This window comes from Hyla sarda, chromosome 9, assembly GCF_029499605.1.
Source record: "Hyla sarda isolate aHylSar1 chromosome 9, aHylSar1.hap1, whole genome shotgun sequence".
NCBI lineage: Eukaryota > Metazoa > Chordata > Amphibia > Anura > Hylidae > Hyla > Hyla sarda.
This window is the reverse complement of record NC_079197.1, coordinates 66,914,765-66,941,989: the sequence shown is the minus strand read 5'-3', so window position 1 is coordinate 66,941,989 and position 27,225 is coordinate 66,914,765. Positions and strand designations below refer to the sequence as shown.

The window sequence follows — 27,225 nt, the reverse complement described above, 5'->3', positions numbered from 1 at the left end:
CAGGCTGGTGTGGACCCCAACTTTTCCTTTTCATAAGGGGTAAAAGGAGTAAAAACCCCTCAAAATTTGTAGTGCAATTTCTCCCGAGTACGGCGATACCCCATATATGGCCCTAAACTGTTTCCTTGAAATACGACAGGGCTCCAAAGTGAGAGAGCTCCATGCACATTTGAGGACTAAATTAGGGATTGCATAGGGGTGGACATAGGGGTATTCTACGCCAGTGATTCCCAAACAGGGTGCCTCCAGCTGTTGCTAAACTCCCAGCATGCCTGGACAATCAGTGGCTGTCCGGAAATGCTGGGAGTCTTAGTTTTGCAACAGCTGGAGGCTCCGTTTTGGAAACACTGCTGTACAATACGTTTTTAATTTTTATTGGGGGGGGACAGTGTAAGGGGGTGTATATGAAGTGTTTTACTCTTTATTAGGTGTTAGTGTAGTGTAGTGTAGTGTTTTTAGGGTACATTCACACTGGCGGGTTACGGTGAGTTTCCCGCTAGGAATTTGCGCTGCAGCAAAAAATTTGCCGCAGCTCATACTTGAAGCAGGAGACTTGCTGTAAACCCGCCCGTGTGAATGTACCCTGTATGTTCACATGGGGGGGGGGGCAAACCTCCAGCTGTTGCAAAACTACAACTCCCAGCATGCACGGTCTGTCAGTACATGCTGGGAGTTGTAGTTTTGCAACAGCTGGAGGCACACTGGTTGGAAAACCTTCAGTTAGGTTCTGTTACCTAACTCAGTATTTTCCAACCAGTGAGCCTCCAGCTGTTGCAAAACTACAACTCCCAGCATGCACGGTCTGTCAGTACATGCTGGGAGTTGTAGTTTTGAAACAGCTGGAGGCACACTGGTTGGAAAATACTGAGTTGGGTTCTGTTACCTAACTCAGTATTTTCCAACCAGTGTGCCTCCAGCTGTTGCAAAACTACAATTCCCAGCATGTCTGATCACAGAAGGGCATGCTGGGAGATGTAGTTATGCAACAGCTGGAGGTACGCAACTACAACTCCCAGCATGCCGAGACAGCTGTTTTCTGTGTGGGCATGCTGGAATTTGTAGTTTTGCAACATCTGGAGTGCTACAATTTAGAGACCACTGAACAGTGATCTCCAAACTGTGGACCTCCAGATGTTGCAAAACTACAACTCCCAGCATGCCCAGACAGCAAACAGCTGTCTGGGCATGCTAGGAGTTGTAGTTTTGCAAGATCTAGAGGGCAGTATAGAGATCACTGTGCAGTGGTCTCTAAACTGCAGACCTCCAGCTGTTGCAAAACTAAAAATTCCAGCATGCCCACACAGCAAACAGCTGTCTGGGCATGCTGGGAGTTGTAGTTTTGCAAAATCTGGAGGGCTACAGTGTAGAGACCACTATAGTGGTCTCAGACTGTAGCCCTCTAGATGTTGCTAGGCAACTACTCACCGGCTTCCGTCGCATCCGGGAGCCGTCCTCTTCTGCGGCACGCCGCCGCAGATCTCCGTCGCCGCCGCCGATCCCCGTCGCTCCACTGCCTCTGGAGGGGTAAGTGGACTCCGGCGCCGGTCCCTGTCGGTTTCCCCGTTCTGCCCCGCCTATTGTGGGTGGGCAGGACGGGGAAAACGAAAGTAAACCCCTCCGCCCCAGATCTGCTATTGGTGGTCGCGTCTAGACCACCAATAGCAGAGATAGGAGGGGTGGCAACTCTGCCACCTCACTCCTATCGCTTTAGGGGGATCGTGGGTGTCTTAGACACCCGTGACCCCCCTTCTATTCCAGGTCACCGGGTCACCATAGACCCGTAATGACCCGGAATCGGCGCAAATCGCAAGTGTGAATTCACTTGCGATTTGCGCCGATTGCCGACATGGGGGGGTCTAATGACCCCCCTGGGCATTTGCACGGGGTGCCTGCTGATAGATATCAGCAGTCACCCCGGCCCGGTCCCCGCCCGGCGCGCGGCGGGGGCCGAAATTCCCACAGCCGTATGGATACGCCCTTCGTCCTTAAGTACCAGGACGCAAGGGCGTATGCATACGCCCTTCGTCCCCAACAGGTTAAATTCCCAGACTCATCTGACCTTGCCCCAACAATCAGCACCATGGATTCTTCTAAGCAGTTGTCTAGAAATCTGAAACTGAAAATAGTTGACGCTCACAAAGCTGGAGAAGGCTATAAGAAGATAGCAAAACGTTTTCAGATGTCAATATCCTCTGTTCGGAATGTAATTAAGAAATGGCAGTAATCAGGAACAGTGGAAGTTAAAGCAAGATCTGGAAGACCAAGAAAAATATCAGAAAGAACAGCTCGCAGGATTGTGAGAAAAACAATTCAAAACCCACGTTTGACTGCACAATCCCTCCAGAAAGATCTGGCAGACACTATAAAGAGATACTTGTACAAATATGGTCTTCATGGAAGAGTCATCAGAAGAAAACCTCTTCTACGTCCTCACCACAAAAATCAGCGTTTGAACTTTGCAAAGGAACATATAGTCAAGCCTGATGCATTTTGGAAACCAGTTCTGTGGACCGATGAGGTTAAAATTGAACTTTTTGGCCAGAAGGAGCAAAGGTACGTTTGGAGAAGAAGGGGAACAGAATTTAATGAAAATAACCTCTGTCCAACTGTTAAGCATGAGGGTGGATCAATCATGCTTTGGGGTTGTATTGCAGCCAGTGCCACAGGGAACATTTCATGAGTAAAAGGAAAAATGGATTCAATAAAATTTCAGCACATTTTGGATGCTAACTTGATGCCATCTGTGAAAAAGCTGAAGTTTAAGAGAGGATGGCTTCTACAAATGGAAAATGATCCTAAACACACCTCGAAATCCACGGGGGATTACATGAAGAGGCGTAAACTGAAGGTTTTGTCATGGCCTTCACAATCTCCTGACCTCAACATAATTGAAAATCTATGGATAGACCTTAAAAGAGCAGTGCGTGACAGACATCCCAGAAATCTCAAAGACCTGGAAGACTTTTGTAAGGAAGAATGGGCAGAGATTCTTCAAACAAGAATTGAAAGACTCTTGGCTGGCTACAAAAAGCGTTTACAAGCTGTAATACTTGCCAAAGGGGGCAGTTCAAGATATTAACTATGCAGGGTGCCCAAACTTTTGCAGATGCCTTTTTTTGTTTTCTGTTATTTTGAAAGTGTAAATGATGGAAATAAAATCTAACTTTTGTTGACATATTATAAGAATGTCTAATCTGTAATTTGATGCCTTTTGGAGATTTTTATATCTTTCCTTGGCTTCTTTATGCACATTTATACAAATTTTTACCTGAGGTGCCCAAACTTTTGATCCCCACTGTAATATATATATATATATATATATATATATATATATATATACATACACACAGCATACTAATATATATATATATATATATATATATATATATATATATATATATAAGAAACAATCCAACTAACAGGGACCCACTGTATTATTTCTGTGTTTGTTTTTTTATTTCTTTTCCCCTTTTTTTCAGGAGAAGGGATGATAGTGAGTTTTTTAAACGGTCAGGATTTATGTTTTGAAGGACAGACTGACAAGACAGGTCTGGGCATTGGGTGAAGGAATTTAAGCTCTACCTTAGAGGCCCATACCTGATGGTTTTAGGACAGCAGGGGATCACCTTAAGAACCCCGTAAGGGGTCGGCAAGGTACAAGTCCCTCTTTAGGTCCCTTCCACAAATGTAGGTCGAGAAGAATTGACATCGACCACAACCAGTGGAACCATTGCAAGAGGTAGCGGGACCTGGTGAGCAGCCACCCTTGTGCTTTAACAGACATGTGAAACCGTCTATGTTAATCTGTCCATTATTAATCTTTTATATATAAGTAGATTAGGCTATAGTTACTTGGGATTTATTTGGTACATTATCTATCAGCCGACCGTTCAGTGATGTATGGTTAGTTATCTCTTCTCCTGAAAAAAGAAAAAGGAAAAAGACGAGACGGGGTACCATGTGGGCAGGATTGCCCATTCGTAACATGGCAGCCTGTGACATCTTGAATTCCAATGAGCAAGCGCAAGGAGGCGTGGCCCGGATACAGGACTGAGAAGAATTTTTTGACCAAGTGTTGTGGGTTGGCTGATGACGCGGACCGACGACTTCCGGTATGGCCGGAAGTTGTGATCCGGGACTTGCGCATTCAGTTTGTTTACAAACAGAGGGAGCGGAGTGAACAACCATGCGCTATTGGAGGAGTGACGCAGCCAGCAACAGCTGATGACCGCCCACTACACCGGAGATCATGAATATTGGTACACAATCGGACACTGGAAGTATTGTAACTTGTCACTTTCAAGTGGGGTTTTGCACTATATGATTATTGAAAGATGCTTTTGATGTATATGTATCTTTATATACTAATAGATCACTGTGTGAGATTGTTTAATCACTGTTTACTATATGACGTCACGGGATTGTGACAGTTTTTGACACCTCCCCCTCATCAATGTGTGCTAATTGAGGGGCCTATAAATATATTGTGCATTTCACTTGTGCTTGTGCTTGAGAAAGGCTCTATTGAGGAGCCGAAACGTTGCGCTTTTCTACAGATGTGTGAATAAATACACCCGCACGGGGTTACACGTACTTGGAGTGCCGCTCTCTTTGTTTTGTGGTATATATATATATATATATATACAGCGTTATACACAGCACACTAATATAACTCAGCCCTGGTTGGCATACACACATAATAGGGACTACAACTCCCAGCATGTGTCATTCAGGAGTCTTCAGTCTGTGGTATATCACCAGCAGCTGCCTCTGTAGTCTCATGGGAGTTTTAGTTCACCACACCGATACAGGGCATACACCAGTGTTTCCCAACCAGGGTGCTTCCAGGTGTTGCAAAGCTACAACTCCCAGGATTCCCTGGTTGGGAAATACTAGCATACACACACCTAACAGGGACTACAACTCCCAGCATACACACACACCTAACAGGGACTTCAACTCCCAGCATGCACATACACACACACCTAACAGGGACTACAACTCCCAGCATACACACACACCTAACAGGGACTACAACTCCCAGCATACACACACACCTAACAGGGACTACAATTCCCAGCACACACACACCTAACAAGGACTACAACTCCCAGCATACACACACACACACCTAACAGAGACTACAACTCCCAGCATACACACACACACCTAACAGAGACTACAACTCCCAGCATACACACACCTAACAGGGAGTACAACTCCCAGCATACATACACCTAACAGAGACTACAACTCCCAGCATACACAAACACAATTAACTGAGACTACGACTCCCAGCATACACACACACCTAACAGGGACTACAACTCCCAGCATACACACACACCTAACAGAGACTACAACTCCCAGCATACACACACCTAACAGGGACTACAACTCCCAGCATACACACACCTAACAGGGACTACAACTCCCAGTATACATACACACAAACCTAACAGGGAATACAACTCCCAGCATACACACACATAACAGGGACTACAACTCATAGCATACATACACATAACAAGGACTACAACTCCCAGCATACACACACACCTAACAGGGACTACAATTCCCAGCATACACACCTAACAAGGACTACAACTCCCAGCATACACACACACCTAACAGGGACTACAATTCCCAGCACACACACCTAACAAGGACTACAACTCCCAGTATACACACACACCTAACAGAGACTACAACTCCCAGCATACACAAACACACTTAACAGAGACTACAACTCCCAGCATACACACACACCTAACAGGGACTACAATTCCCAGCACACACACACTTAACAAGGACTACAACTTCCAGTATACACACACACCTAACAGAGACTACAACTCCCAGCATACACAAACACACTCAACAGAGACTATGACTCCCAGCATACACACACAAACACCTAACAGAGACTACAACTCCCAGCATACACACACACCTAACAGAGACTACAACTCCCAGCATACACACACCTAACAGGGACTACAACTCCCAGCATACACACACACCTAACAGGGGCTACAAATCCCAGCATACATACACACAAACCTAACAGGGACTACAACTCCCAGCATACACACACATAACAGGGACTACAACTCATAGCATACATACACATAACAGGGACTACAACTCCCAGCATAAACACACCTAACTGAGACTGCAAATCCCAGCATACACACACACCTAACAGAGACTACAACTCCCAGCATACACACACACACACACACACCTAACAGGGACTGCAACTCCCAGCATACACACACACCTAACAGGGACTACAACTCCCAGCATACACACACACCTAACAGGGACTACAATTCCCAGCACACACACACCTAACAGAGACTACAACTCCTAGCACACACACACCTAACAGAGACTACAACTCCCAGCGTACACACACACACAAACCTAACAGGGACTACAATTCCCAGCATACACATACACCTAACGGGGACTACAACTCCCAGCATACACACACACACACCTAACATGGACTACAACTCCCAACATACACACACATCTAACAGGGACTACAACTCCCAGCATACACACACCTAACAGGGACTAAAACTAGCAGCATACACACACCTAACAGGGACTACAACTCCCAGCATACACACACACCTAACAGGGGCTACAAATCCCAGCATACATACACACAAACCTAACAGGGACTACAACTCCCAGCATACACACACATAACAGGGACTACAACTCATAGCATACATACACATAACAGGGACTACAACTCCCAGCATAAACACACCTAACTGAGACTGCAAATCCCAGCATACACACACACCTAACAGAGACTACAACTCCCAGCATACACACACACCTAACAGGGACTGCAACTCCCAGCATACACACACACCTAACAGGGACTACAACTCCCAGCATACACACACACCTAACAGGGACTACAATTCCCAGCACACACACACACCTAACAGAGACTACAACTCCTAGCACACACACACCTAACAGAGACTACAACTCCCAGCGTACACACACACACACCTAACAGGGACTACAATTCCCAGCATACACATACACCTAACGGGGACTACAACTCCCAGCATACACACACACACCTAACATGGACTACAACTCCGAACATACACACACATCTAACAGGGACTACAACTCCCAGCATACACACACCTAACAGGGACTAAAACTAGCAGCATACACACACCTAACAGGGACTACAACTCCCAGCATACACACACACCTAACAGGGACTACAACTCCCAGCATACATACACTCACTCACCTAACAGGGACTACACCTCCCAGCATACATACACACACCTAACAGGGACTCCCAGCATACACACACAACAGGGACTACAACTCCCAGTGTACACACACACCTAACAGGGACTACAACTCCCAGCATACACACACATAACAGGGACCCCTCCTCCTCACATAGAAATCATCCCCAGGCAGAGATTTATTCCCAGTCCCTGCAGTGTATGAATCCCCAGCCCGTGTACAGTAAACACAGACAGAGCTGAGGGGAGATGAGGAGCGCTGCTCTGGCTTCTAGACCTGCGTCCTCCGAGGGGAGATCTGGGAGCCGTTCTCCTGTCTCCCCCTGCTCTGGCTTTCCATGGAGATCTGCGTCCTCAGCTCAGGGAGATGAGGGAGGGGGCTAATTTTCCCCATGGAGATCTGCATCCTCCCAAGCTCAGGGAGATGAGGGAGGGGGTGTGTACCTCCTCTCTCCCCTTGCTCTGTGGACGCAAAAATCACCTCACACCAGCCCTGCTTCTATCCTGTAGAGCTGCCCTCAGCTGACTCTCGGCCAGCACGTGCCGGCTCTCCTTGTCAGCGGGAGGAGCCTGAAGATGCTGCTGGCCAGCAGAGTCAGGAGCGCGCCCTGCAGGGGTGCGCACCCAGCGCTTGCTCCCGCCTGTCTGATTGATAGGCGGGGAGCTGTGCTGAGTATGTGATTTCAGACTCAGCTGCCAGGCCGGCGTGAGTCCGAGATCACTAAAAAAAGGGACTCCTAGGGAGACCTCTAGTGGACAAAAGTTCAAAGACAAAAACACATAAAAGTATCCTTTTTTTTATAGAACCTAATTAGAAAATTAATCAATAGATATTGAACTATAAAATAAAAATGTTTTGATGAGAGGTACTCTTTATTGTAGCCATATGAGAGCTCGTTTGTATGACATGAGTTTTTTTTTTACACTATTTCTTCAGACATACAATTCATCATTTGATTTTCATTGTTTTTCTCTTATGTGGGGAAAAAAAGGAAGAAGGGGAGAGGAGGCTTAAAAAGCATCATTTGGCTTAAAACATTGAAAGGTACTTATTCCTTACCACTTTTTAAATTACTTAAATAATGTTTATTATTTTAACCTGGACAATCACCACAAGCCATTAGAAAGGAGGGAAATCACCAGGTAATAAAGAAGGTTAAGTATTCCAAAGTACAGAGATATTGAATATTTTCTTATTTCTTAGTTATTTAGAGGCTAATTGTTCAGCAACACATAATTTATGAGTTTTTTTTCCTGTAAATGCAGAGAAAGCTAAAAAGTAGTTTCCTAAAAGTATTATTGTGGAACATGTAGGGAAGATGGTATTCAGGACTCTAGAGAGCAGTCTTTTCCCAAAAGTACCTACCCTCAGGCTAGACTAGTCCTGGTTGGACTTGATGGACGTATGTCTTTTTTCAACCATACTAACTATATATGTAACTATGTAACTATGTGTAACTGGAAAAGCCCTATGCCCACTCTTTTAATAGAGTAAGAAAAAGTATAACAAGGAATGCTGCTTGAATATATGCTGAAAGGACATACAACATATATAGGGCATTATGTAGTACAGCCTATAAACACAGCCTAAACAAGGCAGGAGTAACAAAACAATTGTCATATTATTGGAGCAAACTGCTTCATGGTGTCCTTCTAAATATCAATCCATTTGAAAATAGGATACCTTCACAGGAGAGTCCATGAGAAGTAACACCAGATAGCGCCTCTCGGCACACATTGCAGAATGTGGGTCTGGCATGTGAACAGGCATACCAGTTGTGCATTCCCGAAAAATGTTCCATATTAAACTGGGTTGTCTGAAAGCAAACAAAGGGCCCAATTTTAGCAATCATTGTGTAAGATACTTGGCCAATTATGCACGACGATGAGATTTTTACCAAACTTTCTACATTTAGCCTGCAGATTTTGCTTTGTTTTCTTTGAATCAACCATACGATCAGCAAAATATTGCACATACTGATTATCCCATCTTAAACCTATGCTCATTTTACAAAGTAAAACTCAAAACTGAATCAAGTATGCAAGAATAATTGAATACATACATTGTAGTAGGTTAATATACCTCATTGTGATCCCACTTTTGGACTGATTTGATAGCTCCAATCCAGTCCTCCATCTCCTTTCTATTCTCAGCACACAGGATGAGTTTGCGAAATGGTGTAATCACCTGTGTATAGATTTAAAGGGTCAATGTCAAGTGAGCATCTATAATTTCATAAGTTTGGTAATATTTATATATATACACACACACACACAGTAACCCCCCGACATGCGATGGCCCCGACATATGATCAAATCGACATACGATGGTCTCTCAGAGGCCATCGCATGTCGATGTCAGCATCGACATACAATGCTTTTATATGTCGGGGCCATCGCATTAACTGCTATTCGACAGCACAAAATGCTTAAGCTGCTGTCGGATAGCAGTTTAAGCGACAGGTTCACTTACCTATCCCCGCTGCTCCGGCGTCTTCTTCAGGATCCTCCGGCGTCTTCTGCATCTTCTCCGGGGTCCGGGCCTCGCTTTCCGGCGTCGTTATTACGTCGCTGCGCACACCGTCCCGGCGCAGCAACGTAATAATGTCACCAGAAAGCGAGGCCCGGACACCGGAGAAGATGCGGAAGAAGCTGGAGTATCCTGAAGAAGACGCTGGAGCAGCGGGACAGCATCGGGAACCCCTGGGACAACATCGGGTGCGGTGAGGACACGGTCCGGAGCGGCGGTGACAGGTAAGCATTAAATGCACTTTTTACATTGCACGAATCCCTCAACATACGATGGATTCGACAAACGATGGGTCGTTCGGAACAAATTACCATCGTATGTTGAGGGACCACTGTGTATATATATATATATATATATATATATATATTTGAATATTGTAATCTGGATGCTCTCACTACAAATAGATAGATGAATACAAATACTGAGGTGACTGCAATACACGATACCCTACATATTATTACATAGTACAAAGATAAAAATGGATGCAAACATTCTAAGTATGAGTTTATATGGAAATTTGGAAAATTAGGCGATATGGCTAGTTGAATTCAAATATTTAATGCATATATTAAAAGCATATATTAAAACTGACCAACCAACATCTTAGCAGGGCCCATGCGTCCGATGTGGTAGTTTTAAAAGTACAATTGGAGGAAAAACATAAATTCTGAGTTGAATAATATACCAACTAAAGGAATTATTATAAACTAAATACTATTCAGGCTGGTAGATTCATAAATGATACAGATAATGATGCTGATAGACTTGCAACTTAATATATATTATTAGAGATGAGCAAAGTTTTGAAAAATTCGATTCGGCCAATTCGCCAAATTTTTCGAAAAAATTTGGTTCGGTCCAAATTTATTAATGGTAAATTGCTGTTAAAAACGGCTATTTCTGGCTACAGAGAGGCTCAATATGGGTGTAGAACACTTTGCCTTGCCCAAACATGCATAGGGAGTGTGCTGTGTTAGTGAAATAATACTGTTATTCAGTGTGACATGCAAATTACAGGCATCGTTATTAGAGTCACTGCCGCAGAGCGTCTGGATGCGGCAAATTTTTTATGTAATTTTTATTTTATTTTATTTGAATTCATTTAAATTTTTTGATTACCCATACTGGTGAGCATCGAGCTGGCGGTCCACCGTAAGGTGAACTACAACCTGTTCCAGCCCTTGCCTCTCAGCGCACCTCATACTCCACTTGAAAAGGGAGGGACTGCAGTACCAGCAACTTGGACAGGAGCACATTCCGCTTCTGTGCCATTGGATAAGTGGGCACATAAAGCTAGAAGTTGCTGCAGTGAAAAAGCTTGTACTTGTATCTTAAAATCGAGCTGGCGGTCCTCCGCCAGGCGAGATACCACCTGCTCCAGCCCCTGCCTCTCAGCGCAGTGAAAGTGCAAATGTTTCAGTAATCAATGTAATCAGTTATGGTTCATTGTTAACCCCTTCCCGCTATTGGACGTATGCATACGTCCAGGCGAACTACACGTTCGCGCAAATGGACGTATGCATACGTCCAAGCGATCTCCTGCTCTGCCGCGGGCAGAGCAGGAGATCGCGGGTGAGACTCAGCTGTCAATCACAGCCGGAGTCCCACCGCAGCTGCCGGGGCCGCGATCGCACCGATCCCGGTAGCATTAACCCCATAGATGCCGTGATCAGTTCTGATCACGGCATCTATGGTGTTTGCAGGGGGAGCGCTCTCCCCCTGCCCATCAACGGCGGCACTGCGATAAAATAAGGGGGATCGGAGGTTTCCAAGACACCCTCGATCCCCCTTGAAGAGATAGGAGTGAGGTGGCAGGGTTGCCACCCCTCCTATCCCTGCTATTGATCGGCGAAGCGGCCGACCGATAGCAGACTGGGGGCGGGGGGGTTAAAGTTCGGTTCCCCCCACCGCTATGCCCACCCATCGGTGTCCGGGCACAGCGGGGGGAACCGTGTAATAGCGGCGGTGGCAGCGGCGGTCACTTACCCGGCGGCGGCTGTGATCATGGAGGCGGTGGAGGTGAGTATGACGCCACGTGTCCGGGAGTCTGTTGCCTAGCAACATCTGCAGGGCAACAGTTTAGAGAGTGGTCTCTAAACTGTGGCCCTCCAGATGTTGCAAAACTACAACTCCCACCATGCCTTGACAGCTGTTTGCTGTGTTGGCATGCTGGGAGTTGTAGTTTTGCAAGATTTAGAGGGGCTCAAACTAGAGATCACTGACAGTGGTCTCTAAACTGTAGCCCTCCAGATGTTACAAAACTACAACTCCCAGCATGCCCAGACAGCAGTTTGCTGTCTTAGCATGCTGACATTTGTAGTTTTGCAATATCTGGAGGGCCACAGTTTAGAGACCACTGTCTGTGATCTCTAGCCTGAATCCCTCTAAATCTTGCAAAACTACAACTCCCAGCATTCAGGAACAGCAAATGGCTGTCTCGGCATGCTGGGAGTTGTACTTGCGTGCCTCCATTTGTTGCATAACTACATCTCCCAGCATTCCCTTTGGCAATCAGTACATGCTGAGAGTTGTAGTTCTGCAACAGCTGGAGGCACACTGGTTGGGAAATACCGAGTTAGGTAATAGGTTCTATTACCTAACTCAGTATTTTCCAACCAGTGTGCCTCCAGCTGTTGCAAAACTACAACTCCCAGCATGCACGTTCTGTCAGTGCAAGCTGGGAGTTGTAGTTTTGCCCCCCCCCCCCCCCCCCATGTGAATGTACAGGTTACATTCACACTGGCGGCGGATTACAGTGAGTTCCCCGCTTCAAGTTTGAGCTGCAGCCGCAGCTAGAACTCCTAGCGGGAGACTCAGTGTAATCCGCCGTCAGTGTGAATGTAACCTAAAAACACTACACTAACATAAAATAAAGAGTAAAACACTACATATACACACGTACACTGCCCCATACTTTAAAAAAATGAAAAATAAAATTTTTTGCACAGCCCACTGTTCCAAAGATCCGTCAAATGCCAGTGGGGTGTAAATTCTCCCTGCACCCATTATTACCTTCCGTGAGGGGTGTAGTTTTAAAAATGGGGTCACATGTGGGGGGGTCCACTGTTCTGGCACCACGGGGGGCTTTGGAAATGCACATGGCCAAATTCTCTCTCCAAAAGCTCAATGATGCTCCTTCTCTTCTGAGCATTGTAGTTCGTCCCCAGTGCACTTCACGTCCACTTATGGGGTATTTCCATACTCAGAAGAGATGGGGTTACAAATTTTGGGGGGTATTTTCTGCTATTATCCCTTTTAAAAATGTAAAATTTGGGGGAAAACAAGCATTTTAGTGTAAAAAAAATATTTTTTTTTTACATATGCAAAAGTCGTGAAACACCTGTGGGGTATTAAGGTTCACTTTACCCCTTGTTACGTTCCCCAAGGGGTCTAGTTTCCAAAATGGCATGCCATGTGTTTTTTTTTTCTGTCCTGGCACCATAGGGGCTTCCTAAATGCGGCATGCCCCCAGGGCAAAATTTGCTTCCAAAAAGCCAAATGTGACTCCTTCTCTTCTGAGACCTGTAGTGCGTCAGCAGAGCACTTTTCATCCCCATATTGGGTGTTTCCTGAATCGGAAGAAATTGGGCTTCAAATTTTGGGGGGTATTTTCTGCTATTATCTTTTTTAAAAATGTAAAATTTTTTCTAAACCAAGCATTTTTGGTAAAAAAAAAACATTTTTTTTTACATATGCAAAAGTCGTGAAACACCTGTGGGGTATTAAGGTTCACTTTATCCCTTGTTACGTTCCTCAAGGGGTCTAGTTTCCAAAATGGTATGCCATGTGTTTTTTTTTTTTTGCTGTCCTGGCACCATAGGGGCTTCCTAAATGCGACATGCCCCCCGAGCAAAATTTGCTCTCAAAAAGCCAAATATGACTCCTTCTCTTCTGAGCATTGTAGTTCGCTCATAGTGCACTAAAGGTCAACTTATGGGGTACCTCCATACTCAGAAGAGATGGGGTTACAAATTTTGGGGGGTATTTTCTGCTATTAACCCTTGCAAAAATGTGAAATTTGGGGGGGAACACACATTTTAGTGAAATTTTTTTTTTTTTTTTACATATGCAAAAGTCATGAAACACCTGTGGGGTATTAAGGCTCACTTAATTCCTTGTTACGTTCCCCAAGGGGTCTAGTTTCCAAAATGGTATGCCATGTGTTTTTTTTTTGCTGTTTTGGAACCATAGGGGCTTCCTAAATACAACATGCCCCCCAAAAACCATTTCAGAAAAACATACTCTCCAAAATCCCCTTGTCGCTCCTTCCCTTCTGAGCCCTCTACTGCGCCCGCCGAACAATTTACATAGACATATGAGGTATGTGCTTACTCGAGAGAAATTGGGCTACAAATTCAAGTATAAATTTTATCCTTTTACCCCTTGTAAAAATTCAAAAATTGGGTCTACAAGAACATGCAAGTGTAAAAAATGAAGATTTTGAATTTTCTCCTTCACTTTGCTGCTTTTCCTGTGAAACACCTAAAGGGTTAAAACACTTACTGAATGTCATTTTGAATACTTTGGGGGGTGCAGTTTTTGTAATGGGGTCATTTATGGGGTATTTCTAATATGAAGACCCTTCAAATCCACTTCAAACCTGAACTGGTCCATGAAAAATAGCGAGTTTGAAAATTTTGTGAAAAATTGTAAAATTGCTGCTGAACTTTGAAGCCCTCTGGTGTCTTCCAAAAGTAAAAACACGTAAATTTTATGATGCAAACATAAAGTAGACATATTGTATATGTGAATCCCCAAAAAAATATATTTGGAATATCCATTTTCCTAACAAGCAGAGAGCTTCAAAGTTAGAAAAATTTTAAATTTTAAATTTTTTCATCAAATTTGGGGATTTTTCACCAAGAAAGGATGCAAGTTACCACAAAAATTTACCACTATGTTAAAGTAGAATATGTCACGAAAAAAACAATCTCAGAATCAGATTGATAAGTAAAAGCATTCCAGAGTTAATAATGTTTAAAGTGACAGTGGTCAGATGTGCAAAAAAGGGCTGCGTCCTAGAGGTGAAAATGGGCTGTGTCCTTAAGGGGTTAAAGAGTACTTGTCATCAACTAAACTTTCTCTGATCCCCCTCCCCATCTGTTCCTTACACTAACTATGCCTATCCCTGTGTTAATTGAGGTTTCAAACGCTGTGGAAATACCTTTTTTTTATCCCTCTTCCTTAGCTCAGGAGCACTGTCTTTCTGAGGGGTGGAAGGAGGCAGGTCCCGGCAGGCATGATGTCACATGAAGCCTGGCTGGGACTCTTCTTCTGCCAGTCTTGCTGTATGCTGCTCTCCCTCTGCAGCAGTGTTTCCCAACCAGGGTGCCTCCAGCTGTTGCAAAACTACAACTCCCAGCATGCCCAGACAGCCAACAGCTTTTTACAGGGGTTGGATGGCAGCCTCTGTCTCTCTCTCTCTCTCCTGTGTCTCTCTGCACTAAAAAGTCAATGCTGAGAACCAGGGGCGGTTGGAGCAATTACAGAGGCAGTAATTAAGATAAATGTCAGGGGGGGGGGGGGGGCACAGAGCAGGGAGTGCAGTGAGATAATACAATGTATAAGATAACGTGTGGTGATGGGCAGGGAGTACACAGAGCAGGGGGGAGGGGGATGTGACTGGCCTCTGTTATATGAGAGGCATGTGCAGGCTGGGAGCGAGTCCTGAGTTGAGAGTACTGAACTTCCTGTGGAAGGACCAGTGCCCTTTCAGCATTAGTTCTAAAAGCTGTACACTTACTATGAAAAGCATAGGATGCTGCCTGCAGACCAGGCATAGAAGAGAGACCCCTAGTGGCCAAAAGTGTAAAATGAAAAAACTGGTATAAATATTAATATTTTTTAATGAAGAAATATTACAATATGTCTTCACTAATGATTATGAACAACATATTAAAAGTTTTTGTTGATGACAGGTACTCTTGAACCCCTTAAGGACCAAGCCCATTTTGGCCTTAAGGACCAGAGCGTTTTTTGCACATCTGACCACTGTCAATTTAAACATTAATAACTCTGGAATGCTTTTAGTTATCATTCTGATTCCGAGATTGTTTTTTCGTGACATATTCTACTTTAACATAGTAGTAAATTTTTGTGGTAACTTGCATCCTTTCTTGGTGAAAAATCCCAAAATGTTATGAAAAATTTGAAAATTTAGCATTTTTCTAACTTTGAAGCTTTCTGCTTGTAAGGAAAATGTATATTACAAATATTTTTTTATTCACATATACAATATCTCTACTTTATGTTTGCATCATAAAATTGATGAGTTTTTACTTTTGGAAGACATCAGAGGGCATCAAAGTTCAGCAGCAATTTTCAAATTTTCCACAAAATTTTCAAACTCGATATTTTTCAGGGACCAGTTCAGTTTTGAAGTGGATTTGAAGGGTCTTCATATTAGAAATACCCCATAAATGACCCCATTATAAAAACTACACCCCCAAAGTATTCAAAATGGCATTCAGTCAGTGTTTTAACCCTTTAGGTGTTTTGCAGGAATAGCAGCAAAGTGAAGGAGAAAATTCAAAATCTTAATTTTTTACACTCGCATGTTCTTGTAGACCCAATTTTAGAATTTTTGCAAGTGGTAAAAGGAGAAAATTTTTACTTGTATTTGTAGCCCAATTTCTCTCGAGTAAGCACATACCTCATATGTCTATGTAAAGTGTTCGGCGGGCGCTTTAGAGGGCTCAGAAGCGAAGGAGCAACAAAGGGATTTTGGAGAGAACACTTTTTCTGAAATGGTTTTTGGGGGGCATGTCACCTTTAGGAAGCCCCTAGGGTGTCAAAACAGCAAAAAAAAACACATGGCATACCATTTTGGAAACTAGACCCCTCGGGGAATGTAACATGGGATAAAGTGAGCCTTAATACCCCACAGGTGTTTCATGACTTTTGCAAATGTAAAAACATTTTTTTTTACCTAAAATGCTTGTTTTCCCAAAAATTTAACATTTTTAAAAAGGGTAATAGCAGAAAATACCCCACAAAATTTGAAGCCCAATTTCTCGAGATTCAGAAAACACCCCATATGGGGGTGAAAAGTGCTCTGCTGGCGCACTACAGGTCTCAGAAGAGGAGTAGTCACATTTGGCTTTTTGGAAGCAAATTTTGCTCTGGGGGCATGCCGCATTTAGGAAGCCCCTATGGTGCCAGGACAGCAAAAAAAAAAAAAACACATGGTATACTATTTTGGAAACTAGACCCCTCGAGGAACGTAACAAGGGGTTAAGGGAACCTTTATACCCCACAGGTGTTTCACGACTTTTGCATATGTAAAAAAATAATATTTTTTTTACACTAAAATGCTTGTTTTCCCCCAAATTTTACATTTTTACAAGAGATAATAGCAGAAAATACCCCCCAAAATTTGTAACACAATTTCTCCTGAGTACGGCGATACCCCATATGTGACCCTAAACTGTTGCCTTGAAATACGACAGGGCTCCAAAGTGAGAGCGCCATGCGCATTTGAGGCCTAAATTAGGGACTTGCATAGGGGTGGACATAGGGGTATTCTACACCAGTGATTCCCAAACAGGGTGCCTCCAGCTGTTGTAAAACTCCCAGCATGCCTGGACAGTCAGTGGCTGTCTGGTAATACTGGGAGTAGTTGTTTTGCAACAGCTGGAGGCTCCGTTTTGGAAACAGTGGCGTACCAGACATTTTTCATTTTTATTGGGGAGGGGGGCTGTGTAGGGGTACGTGTATATGTAGTGTTTTTTACTTTTTATTTTATTGTGTGTTAGTGTAATGTAGTGTAGTGTTTTTAGGGTACAGTCGCACGGGCGGGGGTTCACAGTAGTTTCTCGCTGGCAGTTTGAGCTGCGGCAGAAAATTTGCTGCAGCTCAAACTTGAGGCCGGATACTTACTGTAAACCTCAGCCCATGTGAGTGTACCCTGTACGTTCACATTGGGGGACGGGGACATCCAGCTATTGCAAAACTACAACTCCCAGCATGCGCTGACAGACTGTACATGCTGAGTTTTAGTTTTGCAACAGATGTAGGCACACTGGTTATGTATCACTGAGTTTTCACTGCTGTTTCACAACCAGTGTGCCTCCAGCTGTTGCAAAACTACAACTCCCAGCATGTACGGTGCATGCTGGGAGTTGTAGTTTGCAACAGCTGGAGGCACACCGGTCGTGAAACACTGAGTTAGGTAAAAAAAAAAATGAGTTTCACAACCAGTGTGCCTTCATCTGTTTCAAAACTACAACTCTCAGCAGTCACCGACACCCAACGGGCATGCTGGGAGTTGTAGTTATGCAACCAGCAGATTCACCACTACAACTCCCAGCATGCACTTTAGCTGTTTGTGCAAGCTGGGGGTTGTAGTTACACAACAGCTGAAGGTACACTTTTCCATAGAAAAAATGTGCCTCCAGCTGTTGCAAAACTATAAGTCCCAGCATGCCCATAAGGGAATACTGGGAGTTGTGGTGGTCTGCCTCCTGCTGTTGCATAACCCCAGCTCCCATCATGCCCTTTTTGCATGCTGGGAGCTGTTGCTAAGCAACAACAGGAGGCTGTCACTCACCTCCAACTGCTGCTCCACGCCGCCGCACACAGGTCAGTCCCTCGTCATCGCCGCCGCACCTGGGGCCCCGCTCCCAACAGGGACGCCGCGGATCAGGGTCCCCAGCTGCCGCGGTCAACTTCCCGCACCCGCTCATGTCCTCCGGAAGAGGGGCGGAGTGGGTTGCGGGAGTGACACCCACAACAGGTGCGCTGATTGGTCGGCCGGTAAACCGGCCGACGAATCAGGGCGATCGTGAGGTGGCACCAGTGCCACCTCACCCCTGCTGGCTATGGCTTTTCGGGGCCGTCAGAGACCCGGAATCGCCGCAGATCGGCCATCGCCGACATGGGGGAGCATAATGACCCCCCTGGGCGATATGCCGCGATGCCTGCTGAACGATTTCAGCAGGCATCCGGCTACGGTCCCCAACCGGCTAGCGGTGTGGACCGGATTTCCCACAGGCGTATGGATACGCCCTCGGTCCTTAAGGACTCGGAATGCAGGGCGTATCCATACGCCCTGTGTCCTGAAGAGGTTAATACTCCAACCTGTTTCATTGGATTCTTGTGGTAATTCCACAGGTAATATATGACGTTGACGACCATAGGGCCTCAGTCATGAAAAGATAACATCGATTATTTAAAATGTAAGATTTATATAAGATGTCCCAGCATTCACTTTGAACAAATACTGTATGACCACAAAACCCAATCTAACAAGGAGTCACATAGCAATGACCGAGCCTAGAGGTGGCAACAGCCCCCCGAGACCATAGGGACTCACAATAGAAAAGATTAAAGATATTTTGTAAAATTGAAATGGAAGATTTTAGATAAATGAAAATTTAATCTAAGGTGACAACAGCATAAGGAGACCATATGCTGGCACAATGACACAGCGTGGAGGTGGCAGCAAGAGGCCATAGAGCCTCACAATTCCAAAGATTAAAAGACTCATTTTCAAATTTGAATTGAAGATTTATGGTAGCTAGTGCTACCATAAAAAAATTTTTTTAGGTAATGTACCAGCAGCATGATGTGACCATAGGGCCTCACAATCCCTTAGATTAAAAGATACATTTTCAAATTTTAATTGAACATTTATGGTAGCTAGTGCTACCATAAAAATGTTTAGGTAATGTCCCAGCAGCATGAGGAGACCATATTGTGGCTAAGTGACACAGCCTGGAGTTGGCGGCAACATGAGGAGACCATAGGGCCTCACAATTTCAAAGATTAAAAGATACATTTTTACATTTTAATTGAAGATTTATGGTAGCTAGTGCTACCATACAAAGGTGTAGGCAATGTCCCAGCAGCATGATGATACAATAGGACCTCACAATCCCTAAGATTAAAAGACACACTTTAAAATTTTAATTGAACATTTATGGTAGCTAGTGCTACCATAAAAATGTTTAGATAATGTCCCAGCAGCATAAGGAGACCATATAGTGGCTGAATGACACAACCTGGAGTTGGCAGGAGCATGAGGAGACCATAGAGCCTCACAATTCCAAAGATTAAAAGATGAATTTTCAAATTAAAACTGAATGTTTATGATAGCTAGTGCCTCCATAAAAAATGTTTAGGTAATGTCCCAGCAGCATGAGGAGAGCATATAGTGGCTGAATCACACAGCCTGGAGCTGCCGGCAGCATGAGGAGACCATATAGTGGCTGAATGACACAGCCTGGAGTTTGCTGCAGCAAGAGGAAACTATATAATGGCTGATTGACACAGCGTGGAGGTGGCGGCACCAAGAGGAGATCGTATAGTGGCTGAATGACACAGTATGGATTTTGCGACAGTATGAGAAGACCATATAGTAGCTGAATGACACAGCGTGGAGGTGGCAGCAGCATGAGGAAACCATATAGTGTCGGAATGACACAGCCTGGAGCTAGCAGAAGCATGAGGAGACCGTATTGTGGCTGAATGACACAGCGTCGAGGTGGTGGCAGCATGAGGAGACCATATAGTGGCTGGATGACAAAGCCTGGAGGTGGCGGCAGCATGAGAAGACTAAATAGTTTCCTGAATGACACAGCCTGGAGCTGGCCGCAGCAGCTTCCTGAAAGTGACCCGGTGAGTGTTGCGGTGGGTGGCAATACTAGTACCCGGTGACAAAAGTGGGTGAAAAAAGGTCTGATGCAGGGGAATGTTTGTAACTGGGGAGAAGCGCCTTAAATCTGTTTTGCACTATCCACATTTGTGAAGTGTTGATGTGGCACCATGGTCAATCTACTCTGATGCATCAGGCATTGGTGGGTGGAAATTCTGTCCAATCCATGCCTGATTTATCTTCACAAAGGTCAGTTTCTCCACATTTTTTGTGGACAGACGAGTTCTAATTGGGGTGACTATGGCCCCCGCCACATTAAACACCCGCTCTGATGGCACACTACTGGCCGGGCAGGACACTTTTTCCAAGGCAAACTCTGCTAGTTCTGGCCACAAATCTATTTTGGCTGGCCAGAAGTCCAGAAGGTGTGTTGGCATGTGCATGTCAAGGTATGCCCCCACCTGCTGGTTCAGGTACTGCTCAAGGTCTAAATGCTGCTTATGAGTTACTTCACTATGCGGGTGAAGAAAGGTACTCATCAGCGACTGTAGACTCAAGCTGCTGTTGATGCAGCTGGTACTGCTCTTGCCACTCCTCCCCAGCAGCCATGGCGGTGAAAGGTGTGCGCAAAGGGCCCCCCCGAGTCAGACCTGGGAGAGGATGGACTATGGCGCCGATAGGCATCTGCCAACTGACTACATAGAAGTTCTCTGTAGTAGGTCAGTTTGTCCTCCCTCTCAGTGGGTGTAAAAAAGGCCCCCATTTTGTGGCGGTACTGAGGGTATAAAAAGGTGTAGATCCAGAAGTCATCGCGCTGCCGAATTATGACAATTCAGCAGTCACTACGACAGAAACCTTGGCGTTGGTGTGCGGGCTCTGGTATTTCCTTCATATAAGGATATACTGGCGAATGTCTCAATTTTAACATCAGTGTTGAGGGATAGCCAATGTCACTGTATACATCTACCACAGTAGTACACCTAAATTCCTGTATTGTATTGAGCATGCATCGTGCCAATTGTGCAAATGACTCTGAAAGACTCCCTGACTCCATCTTCACTGCATACTGCCACGGTGTGTCAGGGTCCTCTGTCTCACCTTCCTCATAACCCTTTAGCTCCTCTGGCTGCTCCTGCTCCTCCTCTCCTGTCACGTGACTCGAAAAACCACCCATTTAGCAAAGCCTAAACTGTGCTTCACTGTGCTCCTCCACCTCCTCCTCTAGTTCAGCACCCATAGGGCTCATTGTGGCCATGAGATGTAGGTGCCACATCTGCAGTGCCCTGACCAGCCATCATTTCCAACATGTGTTGTAGGAAATGAAGCAGTGGAATGAAGTCGTTCATCCCGTAATCCTGGTGACTGATTAATAATGTGGCTTCCTCAAAGGGCCTGAGCAAACGACAGGTGTCACGTATGAGCTGCCACTGGTTGACATTGAAGTTGCACAGGGGAGTACCCCTATCCGCTTGGATCATGAAGAAATCGGTGATGGCTTTTCTCTGTTCGTATCTGTTCAACATATGGAGGGCGGAATTTCAACGTGTGCAACGTTGCAAATTAGATGATGTTGGGGGATACCATTCTGATCCTGCAGCTCAAGGAGGGTGTACTTTACAATGTACGAGTGGCTGAAGTGCATGCAAAGTTTCCTTCCCATTGTTAGGATGTCTTGCAAACAGGGGGAACACTTCAGGAACCGAATGACAACCAGATTGAACACATGTGCAATGCAGGATGCATGGCTCAGCCTTTCTTGTCGCAGCACAGACAAGATGTTCTTCCCATTGTCGGTTACCAGGGTTCCCATTTCCAGTTTTCTCTGAGTAAACCATGCTCCGATTTCTTTATGAATGACTTTTATCAGTTCCTCCCCTGTGTGACTCCATTCGCCAAGGCAAACCATGTGAAGAACATTGTGACACCGCCGTGCCCTTCACACATTGTATGCTGAAGGGGCACTGAGATTTGTCCATGCTGTGGAGGCTGAGGACACGGTGGAGGATGAGGAGGCAGAGTCGCACACTTTCACAGGGCCACCGGCGTAAGAGCGTAGAGGGGGAACGGTGTGACCTGTCCAAGTTGGTGTTGTGGCTATGCAGGAACTACATTCACCCAGTGGGCCGTAAAGGACATTAATTGTCCCTTACCATAGTTACAGCTCCAGACGTCGGTGCTGCTGTGCACTTTGGTACATACCGACAGACTCAGGGGCTGGCCCACCTTCTCTTCCACATAAATTGTGCAGCGCTGGTACTGCCTTCTTCGCAAAGAAATGACGGCTTGGGACTCTCTACCTCGGCTTGGCACAAGCCATCAGTTCTTTGAAAGGTGCAGAGTCCACCACTTGAAAAGGGAGGGACTGCAGCACCAGCAACTTGGACAGGAGCACATCCAGCTTCTGCGCCGTTGGATAATTGGCGCATACTGTTGTCTCTTGGACATGGCTTCGCCGATGGATTGCTGGCGGAATAACTGACTAAAATAAAGAGGAGCAGGAGCATTTGGAGCGACAGAAGGAGGGTATGACATACAACTCCCTTCGGCTGAGGTGGTGGAGCCTTGGCTGGCTGAAAGAGGGAGCGGCATGCCACTGGGTGATGCAGCAGGCTGGACCACTACATCAGAGCCAAGGTTCTCCCAAGGCGCTTTATGGTGGCGCAGCATATGTTGTCGCAGGGCCGTGGTGCCAACATTGGGACCCTGGCCACGCTTCACCTTTTGCTGACACATCTTGCATGTGACTATGTTAACCACCTCCAGATGCTTCATGAAAAACTGCCACACCGGCTGAGTAGCTGATTTTCCTACTAACAGTCCGCACTAATTGACTGCTACTGCCACTATTTCCAGGAACCCCTGTTCCACTACCTCCCGGCAAGGTAGGCTGCCGCAAAGCAGGTGGTCTCCCCCGGGCACGTGTGGCTCCAGAATTTCCACTTCTGCCTCATGGGCAACCTGCAACCATCTTCTCCTGAAGATGATGAAGCCCCTTCTGCACCCGGCTCCCAATTGCGATCGGCTTCCTTATCATCAACAAGTGTCTGCACATCACTGATGTCCTCCTCAGGCTCCACAAGTGTCTGCTTCAGGACCCTGAGCTCTGGCAACACCACCTCCTACATCACTCTCCTCATCACTACTTGCCCACCTAGTGGAGGAAGTGTCTCCTCCACTTCTTGACTGAGCAGAAGCTGCTGACTATACTCTTAAATCATCCTAACTGAATAGTGGAGCTGAACCCACAGAATAAGATACTTTTTTAGAGGAGGGAACACCATAGGGCAGTGGGAGGACAGGGACTGCTCCCGGGCCATGCCAACTGAGGGTTGTATCTGAGGAACCCACCGATTGTCACTTGTGATGAAGTGGATGACCATGTTAACCAATCGATGATGGCAGATGGGTTGCTGGTCGAGACACGACCGCTAGCTAATGCCGGGAGATCAGGCCTCTCGCTGCGACTCCTGCTGCCACTCGCACCAGATGAATTTAGGCCTCTGCCACTCCTCTGTGCACGTCTTGGCACTTCTCTGTCTGACATACTTAGTGCCTATATGAGGGGAGTACAATACGCTTCACTATGCTTAAAACAGTATTTGTTTAGAACAGCAGCAGGTGTGTACTTTTGGATGGCCTTTTACAGTAACTAAGCCCTTAATACTTTAACAGGAACAAAATGGTACAACACTTAGATGTACGCATGTGGTATGTACTTATGAGGGCAGTAGAATGCGCTCCACTACGCTTAACAGTATTTGTCTAGAACAGCAGCAGGTATGTACTTTTGGCTGTCCTTTCACATTATCTAGGCCCTTGACAGATTAACAGGTAGAAAATACAGTGATCTCTCAACATACGATGGTAATTCGTTCCAAATGAACCATCGTTACTTGAATCCATCGTATGTTGAAGGATCCGTGCAATAGTAATATAGAATGTTATACTCACATGTCCCGCCACTCCAGACAGTCACCACTGCCCTGGATCGTTGCTCCCCATCGCCATCATGACGTCCCTGGGGTGTCCCCGCCGCTCCGGACCATCACGGCTGCCCTGGATTGTCGCTCTCCATCGCCGTCATCATGTCCGGGCCATCATAGGTCGGGGGATCAATGAAGTACACTACTTAGATGTGGTATGCACTTATGAGGGCAGAAAAATGCACTACAGTACGCTTAAAAAGTATTTGAGTAAAAAACCAGCTGGGGATTACTTTTGCCTGGACTTTCACAGTATCTAGGCCCTTGAGAGTTTAACATGTATAAAATAATACACCACTTAGATAAAAATATGTGGTACGCACTTATAAGGGTAGAAAAATGCGCTACAGATTGCTTAAAAAGTAGTTGAGTAAAACACCAGCCAGTGATTACTTTTGCCTGGACTTTCACAGTATCTAGGCCCTTGAGAGTTTAACAGGTACAAAATAGTACATCACTTAGATGTAGGTATGTGGTATGCACTTATGAGGGCAGAAAAATGGGCTACAGTACCCTTAAAAAAGTTTTTGTACACAACACCAGCAGTACACAAAAGTGCTGCAGCACGCAGTAGCTGTGTACTAAACCCAAAATTGCACTCTCTCTCTTAAAGACTATTAGGAATGGACTGCTGGGTATGTATTATACCATCTACAGACTAGCATAACCAGCAGACAATTTGTTGTGAAACAAAGACACAGAGTTGTGCTAAAAACGTATTCCTCCCTCCTCTCCTAACGTTTCTCCAGCTGAGCCAGCTTGTTGAAATGTATGAGGCAACACACAGCTCTCTGCCCCTCTCTGTAATACAATGCTGTAGAAAGTGACTGGGAGGTTAATCACCGCAGTAAAAATTATTTTCTGTGAAAAATGCACTGCTCTCTGTCCACCAGAACGCTGACGTGTGTAGGAGGTGAAACTGTGCTGGAGAAAGATTTTTTGTGTAACACACAGCGCTGTCTGTCCTATCTCTCTGCAGTGAAAGGATGAAGTGACTAGCCGGAATATGACTGCCGATTATATAGGGTTGTGACATCACAGGGGTGACTGGCTGCTGATAGGCTGCATCCGGCATGTGATTCAGGGTCATCCCGCCTACCCTTGTTCCTGCCTTCCCAGAATTCCTTGCTCCATGTCCTCACATGTGGATCCCCTATTTTAGATGCCCTGGAGCCTGGACCGCACTAAATGAAGTTTAATAAAGCGATATTCACATTCGTTGCTAATCGAATTTTTCATGAAATTTTAACAAATTCGGATTCGTCAGATTCAATTTGCTCATCTCTAGTTTTGAGCCCCAATGTTTTCCAAAATCCAATTATAACAGGATTGAGATGGGTTTTCTTTTTCTACTCCCTCTTGGAGGCCAACCATACGAATATTTGCCCTCCTAGAAGGGTCTTCCAGGTCTGTGATTTTCTTTCGTAAAGTAATCAAAATACCATCATGGGCCTTAGAACTCGTCGTTAACTTGAATACCTGCTTATGGATATCTGGGATGGAGGTTTCAAAATCTGTTATTTTTTTTCCTCATACGTCTCATATCATCTTTTACAAATTATATTTCTGTTGAGATAGATCCCATCTGTATTTGGAGCACTTTATTTCCTTTATTACATTTTTGAAGTTCAGCAAGAATTTCATGTAGGAGCTGAGAAGAGGGCCCCTCTTCCCCTTGCCCCCCTTCTTCCACTTCCAATGCTGCATATCTAGTGGAAACTGAAAGAGTCAGCTGTAGAGATCCCTTGTTTTTGACCTCTAGTTTTCACAGGGACCGTAGGTGATTTCCAGAATTTATCCATCCGGAATAATGCCGGAGATGACCCGGTGTTAGGTGCCCCTCCGGATTTTCTCCCAGGTTTTGGTGGCATTTTCAAAACAAGAGGTAGTAAAGAATCATAGGCCTATTGAATATAGTGGAATTAATAGAGAAAAGATACCTTAAGCCCTCTGAATCCTGGTCTGCCTTCCCCCTCTCTGCAATAACCCCATGCATATGCAGAGACAGTAACTTAGTGTTGATAGTTGCAGCAAACAAATAGCACTTCAATCTGCTATATTAGGCTGTGGGTGATTCTGAGGTGTTATCCACTAAACTCCCATATACATCTGTATTGAGGAAGAAGGTATCATTATTATTACTCAGTACGGACCCAGAGCGTGTTAAAAGTAAAGAAAACATCCAGACTAAAATAGCTCATTAAACTTTCCCTTTCAGTCCAAAATGTCCCGAGCATAAACGAGCATACATCATTTTCCCCGCCAGCAGGGTCACTAGACGGTAATAAGCAAAACATATTCTCACCAGTCTTCCATGCCGGTCAAAGCGCGCCATCCAAGTCCGGCCGCCGTGATAGCTATTTGCGGCTTGCCTCCTCTTTCCTCCCTGGCCGGTGTACACCACCATCTCTTATGGAGCCGGGCAGTGTGAGGCACCAAGGAGTAACGTGGCTGTCAGCTTCCCGGTCCGCATCCGCCTCACGACGCCTCCAGCTCCAGCAACGCCAGCGTACTCAGGTGGTTCAGGTCAGGTGACACAGCCCGCTCCACGTGACGTGCCGATTTCATGCAGACCGGCGCATACCACTGACATTCCATACAGTCGAGCCAAGTTCAAGCGAGACATTTTTCAAATGCTCCAGAAGCCGAACTCCATGCAAGCATGCACACCTCAGTGCAAAAAGAGAAAAGGCAAGTTCATCCTCTGACATTTTCGGGCTAGGTAGGATAGGGCCGGGACTCGTAGAGAGGAGAGATCAGAGACGCAATAACCTACATCCTGCCGCTAGGACACACCTCCCATACCGGATTGCCATA

The 27,225-nt window shown here is 45.4% G+C and overlaps 1 protein-coding gene across 10 annotated transcripts in view; it reads right to left on the bottom strand.

Annotated features, from left to right (window-relative positions):
- LOC130290823 (diacylglycerol kinase eta-like) overlaps positions 1-27,225 on the bottom strand; it is a 1,161,394-nt gene that overhangs the window by 803,851 nt on the left and 330,318 nt on the right. For all 10 annotated transcript variants that reach the window (XR_008847710.1, XM_056538928.1, XM_056538925.1 and 7 more), the window contains 2 exons: positions 9,385-9,489; positions 8,986-9,118 (listed from right to left, as the gene is read on the bottom strand). Coding sequence is in view for 9 of the 10 variants with exons in the window: in XM_056538928.1 (XP_056394903.1) it covers positions 8,986-9,118; positions 9,385-9,489 (238 nt within the window). In the remaining variant the exon portion in view is untranslated. The remainder of the gene's footprint in view (positions 1-8,985; positions 9,119-9,384; positions 9,490-27,225) is intronic.